This window comes from Borostomias antarcticus (genome assembly GCF_949987555.1).
Source record: "Borostomias antarcticus genome assembly, chromosome: 23".
In the NCBI taxonomy this organism is placed as follows: Eukaryota; Metazoa; Chordata; class Actinopteri; order Stomiiformes; family Stomiidae; genus Borostomias; species Borostomias antarcticus.
This window is the reverse complement of record NC_140256.1, coordinates 3123119-3129352: the sequence shown is the minus strand read 5'-3', so window position 1 is coordinate 3129352 and position 6234 is coordinate 3123119. Positions and strand designations below refer to the sequence as shown.

Here is a 6234-nt window from a genome sequence, read left to right as displayed (position 1 = left end):
CATGGGGTGGTGCCTACTTAACCCAGGCTAACTATACTACTTAACCCAGGCTAACTATACTACTTAACCCAGGCTAACTATACTACTTAACCCAGGCTAACTATACTACTTAACCCAGGCTAACTATACTACTTAACCCAGACTAACTATACTACTTAACCCAGGCTAACTATACTACTTAACCCAGGCTAACTATACTACTTAACCCAGGCTAACTATACTACTTAACCCAGGCTAACTATGCGCCGAGCCCAAAACAAGTCTGCCCACAGGCATCACTCCACGAACATGTTCTATCTAGACGCACTATAGACATTTTAAATGAAGCAATCATATCACCTAGCAGGCTAGCTAGTTAGCGAGGAGACAGATATCACCCAACACCAACTAACTCCTTCTGTTGGTGTTCTTCTTCTTCTGCAACCAAGGCTAGAGGGATGATATTTTCAGAATTTGGCGGGTTAGTGATGACGGAAGAAGGATTGGAGATTGGAGAAAGGGCTAGTCGTTTTGGTTAGACACCCGCCCGCCGGTGCAACATGCGTGTTCAGGGCCGCCTGAGAGTATGACCTCACTCGAAATACCAAATGGCCTGAGAGCATTTACTAGGGTATTAAGCGATATAATATAACGCAGTTTATGTCCATGTGCGTGTAAACCAAAACGTAATTAATATTGGTTCTTTGCAGGCTCATGGCTGCCTCCGCCCTACTTGTTCGGCCTAGCCACGTGACAGGCAGAGAAAACTTTCATTAACATAATTTACTCCCCTGAAGGAGGTTGCCAAGTTACTAAAAAACCCACTCTTTTTTAAATCATTAGATCAGTCGTTGGGACTGAATATGTGCGTGAAAGTCGACGAGGGAATACTTCTGTGTGTATGTCGAGGGTAATAATGGAGATATTGATGCGGACAAACTGAAAATTTACAGACGGGGGACTACCGGGGGATACTAGGATCCAACCTGGCAACCCGTAGTGGGCCACCAACTAGAAACCCAGAAGGAGTTCCGCAGCCAGCTAGTGATAGTTTAGCTCGCTAGACCGTTTCTAGTTAGCCAGAGAGACGAATCCTACATAACTAGTCATTGTTTCGCATATACTATGGCGGTAAGTGTTAATAAGTAAATATAGGCTTGACGTTTATAGAATACGATCCAGTGTAATCTCTATTTATGCGTAGCTAACGTTGAATGTGTTGTTTCATCAAGATGGCGGCTGTCTGGCATTCATGACGGAGATAGTTGGCTGAGTAAATGAGATCAGTGGTTTAGCGAGCCAGCCCGTAGCCTGTTGTATCAGAGGTCTGTGGTACTTTTGAATTAGTCTGCTAGATAACTCAAATGAATGATGGTAAGCACAGTGGCTGGCTATTTAACTGCGTTAGGGATGTATTGTGGGGGAGGGGTCAGTGTGATAGCCAGCTAACATTGAGCTACTACGATGAGAAATGAATGAGATTTATCACGATTATTAACTACTTTCTTTTAATGAGTAGCCTAACTACTGGGTTACATGCCTTACAAGCTAGTTTAATAGTAGTTGGTGCATTTCCAATCTGTGCTTGATTTCCCAGCAGGCAAGTGATGCCGATTCTGCTGACCTCCCAAAGGCCAACTCCTCTCTGACTCACAAGAAAAAACACAATATGGACTCGTCCAAATCACCAAGGAGCTCAAAACACCACCATTCAGGATCGAGGTCACGATCAAGGGACCGGAAACGGAAATCGAGTGAGTGAATTGAACTGAGCCCAGTACTACTTGATTACATATTTACTGTAGCTACTGGAAGCTCACACCAGGCTACTCTGTTTATTGCAACGAGTGAACCCATCGATTTCACTTTTGTTGTGTATGTGGCCTAACTATACATTAATCAAACACTTGAGAAGAGCACTCAGTTTAACGTAATAGGCTCTGTGCACCAGCTCCACTACTTCCTGAAAGTCACTTGGCACCTTTATTTCCTGTCCTATATGATTGGATTAAGTGATTAATCAGGTGTGCGCTGGGTCTGCTGCACACCTGATTAATCACTTAATCCAATCATATAGGACAGGAAATAAAGATGCCAAGTGACTTTCAGGAAGTAGTGGAGCTGGTGCACAGAGCCTATTAATGGTCGAGACTCAGGGTGAACAGGCAGAGAGAGAGATCAATCCGCGACTCTTTGCGCACGCAACAGCATGTTACTATATAACATAAAGTAGTCCCTTATTATGTAGGCTAGACACTACAACTTTGCTAATAACCAAAACATTCATCCAAGGTTAATTATGTTCTATGTGAACATGTGTTCATGTTTAACGTTTTTGTAATTCTCAGGTGATAAAAAGCACAGGAGAAGTCGAAGCAGGAGCAAAGAGGTAACTAATCCCAGTTCATTTCAGCGAACTAAGCAGAGTATTATATTCTCTTGAATATCAGTAGCGTCAGGTTTTTTTAGTCTTAGATCATGGTAAGTACAAAGCAACTGAGGTAGGGTTTTCAAGATGGAATTGCTGAAAGGGAATTGGGCCATGTTTTTTGTCTTTAAGTTGATATGTTTCATATGAACGTATTCTCCTTGGACATCAGTCACTTATTGTAGCCATAGGATATGGTGAAGACCATAGGAGATTATTTTTATTTTTTTGTTAAATCCTGTGTGTAGATCACATGATAACATTTCTATAACAAATCATACTCAGCGTGCTAATGCACGAAGAGACACTGAACAGAAGACCCTGCTGACATAGCAAAATTATATGCCTACTTCTCGGACAGGTAACTATCAGTTGTTCAAATTCATTTGTCTCTTAGAAGTAAATATTTGAAAATTAAGAAAAATAACTTTTGCATCTTTTGCAGACTTTAGTGGAATGGATTCAATTCAAGTTGCTCTGTTTTCCAATTACATGAAGGAAAACTGCTCTCAGTGAACTTAACCCAATTCATTCTTACCTGGCGTTTTGAATCATGGCTGCATGCACTTGGTGAAGCAATATAATGAATGGAAATGGAATTTAGATGATAAAAAAAATCTGTGGCGGAGATTAACCACAGTATTATTTTCCAACAAAGATTTTGCATCATTATGATTAAGCAATTTCAACTTAAGTTTAAGGATGGAATGGATTGTAACTTAACTATTGCTTGAGTACTCAATTGTTGCCATCAGATGAAATTATAGGTTGGTTAAGATCTTTTTTCAGCACAAGTCTGCTCTCTAGTTAGCAGTCGATGAATAGACGTAAAGATTCAACGGCTAGCTCTGACATCTCATGGTCGTTTTGTGGAGATGTGCAAGGTGTTATCAACTTAAGTTGGTTTATTTTGTTTTAAACCGTTATACTAACTCTCTTTGTTGCACTATTTTCCTGAAAGAGACAACTTCTTCTTAAAACAGGCACGAAAAAGGGACTCGGAGAAGTCATCCAAATGTTCCAGCAAGCTGGAGGAGCAGCAGGAGCAGAGTGAGAGGGGGAAGGAGAGACTCGCTGCTGAGAATGGGGAGGAGCGTCATCGCCGTAGAGAGAGGAAGAACTCCAGGGGGCGGAGCCACTCCAGGTCACACTCACGGGACAGGTGAGTCTCGGTCGGATCGTTCATTCCACACATGGACATTGTTTGGATCCTGGTCCTAATGCTTTGGATGGTAAATGATTTTGTGGTTTCAGGCGCCACCGTAGCAGGAGTAGGGAGAAACGGCGGTCGCGGTCACGAAGCAGGGACAGAAAGAAGAGGGTGAGATCTCGCTCGGGTTCAAGGACCAAAAATCGGCACCATAGCAAGAGTCGCAGCAAAAGCAGGTGGGTTCTCCTTACACCCCACCATTGCTTGTGTGAATGTCATAGAGTAGTCGTACGGATCACGTTTGTGCGTCCGTCTGCCAGTAACAATGTGCCCTTAGAATGCGTCTCTCTCCCCCCCCCCCACATGTCTGTACAGGGAGCGGAAGAAGAGGGTTGAGAAAGTGCGCAGAAAGAGTCGGAGTAGGTCTGTGAGCCCTCCAGCTTTCCGGGGCAGAAACACCGCCATGGACGCACAAGAGGCCCTGGCCCGAAGGTACTGAGGCTAAAGCTTGATTTATTGAGTATCTCATAGGTAGCATACAGTTCACTGGGCAACTAACTTGAACACCGGTCATTTTCCTCTCTAACTCAGATTAGAACGGGCCAAGAAACTTCAAGAGCAGAAGGAGAAGGAGATGTTGGAGAAACAGCAAGAAATAGTCGTCGGTGAGCTGTTCTCCTTGATAAGCAATTAAACAGGCTCCTGAACTTACTATTATTTTAATTCTGACTAAATTGCAGTCACTAACGGCCACCTTCTTCATTTTTGTTGTTGTTGTAGCAGCACCTCCTCTGCTGTGTGACACGGTTGCAGCCGCTGCTGCCGCAGCAGCCGCAGCGGCGGCGGCGGCGGCTAACGTCACCAGCCCTGTCCTCAACGTGGCAGCGCTCCTCGCCTCCGGGACCCAGGTCACCCCGCAGATTGCCATGGCAGCGCAGATGGCAGCCCTGCAGGCCAGAACCTTAGCAGAGACCGGCATCGCCGTGCCCAGCTATTACAACCCGTCGGCCGTCAACCCGATGAAGTTTGCTGAGCAGGAGAAGAAGAGGAAGAAACTCTGGCAGGGAAAGAAGGAAGGGGTAAGAAGGGAATTTGATGGAATCTATAATACCCCAGGAATCTGTAATACCCCAGGAATGATATGTCGAGTGATTGTATTGAGTGCTACAATTTTACTAATATGCAAATAATTTATTTTGTAGGACAAGTCCCAGACAGCCGAGTTGTGGGAAAAGCTCAACTTCGGAAATAAGGACCAAAATAATAAATTTCGCAAACTAATGGGCATCAAAGTACGTATCCTTAGTCAAATGACATTGCTTCATTCTTACTTGTTTAGCTATATATATATTTTTTTTTTATAAAATAAAAAATACAATGATACAAACTTGGCACCTGAATATGTACATGTCAAAATGTGATATTGTTTCCCACTCTGTCTGATGTTCTCACACATCCTTTTTCTTTGGCTTTTTAGAACCAGTGTGTTTTGAGGTGTGCTGTTTTGAGGTGTGCTGCAGAGCCTAAATGAAACAATCTCATGACATTTTTCTGTGTGTATCCTTACAGGGGGAAGAAGAGGGAGAGGCATCTAAGCCACTCAACGATGACGGCTTGAGAACACTCCAGCAGCAGGAGGAGATGTTCAGGAACCTTGATGTTCAGTATGAGATGGCCCGGTCCCAGACCCACACACAGAGAGGCATGGGGCTGGGCTTCTCTTCCTGCTTCTCTCGGGGGATGGACACCCTCTAACACCCACCAAATCTTGGCGGCGACTCATAACGTTTATCCACTCACAGCTAGCCGTTCAAGCTTGCATGGATGTTGCATTGGATCTGTAATTTATTTAGAAACAGTATCACATTTTGAAACATTCTTATGTAAATAGGTGCCGAGTTTGTATCATTGAGGAATCTGTACATCTCAAAACATATGCAATAGATTATCGACAGTGATGTTGGCTGGACTAGATCTGCTAGAGAAATGTGATTGCATATTTGTTTTTTTTGTTTTTTTGTTTTTTTTTACTAAAAATGTATATATTACTTATGGTTTGAAATGGAACATAATGTAGATCAAGTTAAACAATTGTTTACATTCGTATACAAAGAGGATTTAAATGATTACATTCAGAATTTCATGATTGAAATTATCTCAATGTAGCATTGTCACAATCGGCTTCTTCCGAATAGTAAAAATAATCTTGGATTGTACCACTAAATTGGATTTCCAATAAATTGATAGGTTTGTGCATTTTGTCCCAGAGGTGTGCTTGTTTGTTTGGGGGGGTTGATCTACAGTTCATGAGCCTGCCAGCCTGGCCCCACCCCCTCCTGGACCAACAACTGATCCCCTGACCACTTTGAGGACAACTGACTGTACTCAATCACTTGAACCAACACCTGACCAGAACTGGGGGTTGGGGTTGATAAGATGCTGTAAGGACAAGCTATGACAAGGTATAGGTTATATGGCAAGAATAAACTCTAATTTGCAGGTGGACAGCAGCCTACCGCAGGTGCTAAACGGACAGCAGCACCAATCAAATGATCATACTGTAGATTGAGAGCTACCCCATATATATTGTAATAACAGTAATCCGCACCATATATCTTTAGTTTATTATTAACACCGGTTCTTTGCTAATATGAGTGAGGTGTCTCACACTCGCATC

General features: G+C 43.1%; 1 protein-coding gene across 4 annotated transcripts; it reads left to right on the top strand.

Annotated features, from left to right (window-relative positions):
• Nucleotides 1–1001: 1001 nt before the first annotated feature.
• Nucleotides 1002–5786, top strand: rsrc2 (arginine/serine-rich coiled-coil 2). 4 transcript variants are annotated; one of them, XM_084456913.1, is made up of 11 exons: nt 1034–1110; nt 1212–1353; nt 1577–1733; nt 2328–2368; nt 3391–3569; nt 3662–3793; nt 3933–4049; nt 4149–4222; nt 4338–4636; nt 4760–4849; nt 5127–5786. In XM_084456913.1, exons 2-11 carry the CDS (start codon nt 1348–1350, stop codon nt 5310–5312), a joined length of 1281 nt encoding a protein of 426 aa, XP_084313039.1. In that variant the 5' UTR covers nt 1034–1110; nt 1212–1347; the 3' UTR covers nt 5313–5786. The 4 variants fall into 4 exon arrangements, with proteins under 4 accessions (XP_084313037.1, XP_084313040.1, XP_084313039.1 ...); XM_084456911.1 differs by lacking the exon at nt 1212–1353 and having other exon boundaries at nt 1002–1110; XM_084456914.1 differs by lacking the exon at nt 1212–1353 and having other exon boundaries at nt 1019–1110; nt 1580–1733.
• The last annotated feature ends 448 nt before the right edge of the window (nt 5787–6234 follow it).

Excerpts from the sequence above, each read along its gene's own strand:
- rsrc2 (XM_084456911.1), top strand. Across the intron at positions 2,369-3,390 it reads GTCGAAGCAGGAGCAAAGAG|GCACGAAAAAGGGACTCGGA; the intron begins GTAACTAATCCC and ends TTCTTAAAACAG. Across the intron at positions 4,637-4,759 it reads GGCAGGGAAAGAAGGAAGGG|GACAAGTCCCAGACAGCCGA; the intron begins GTAAGAAGGGAA and ends TTTATTTTGTAG.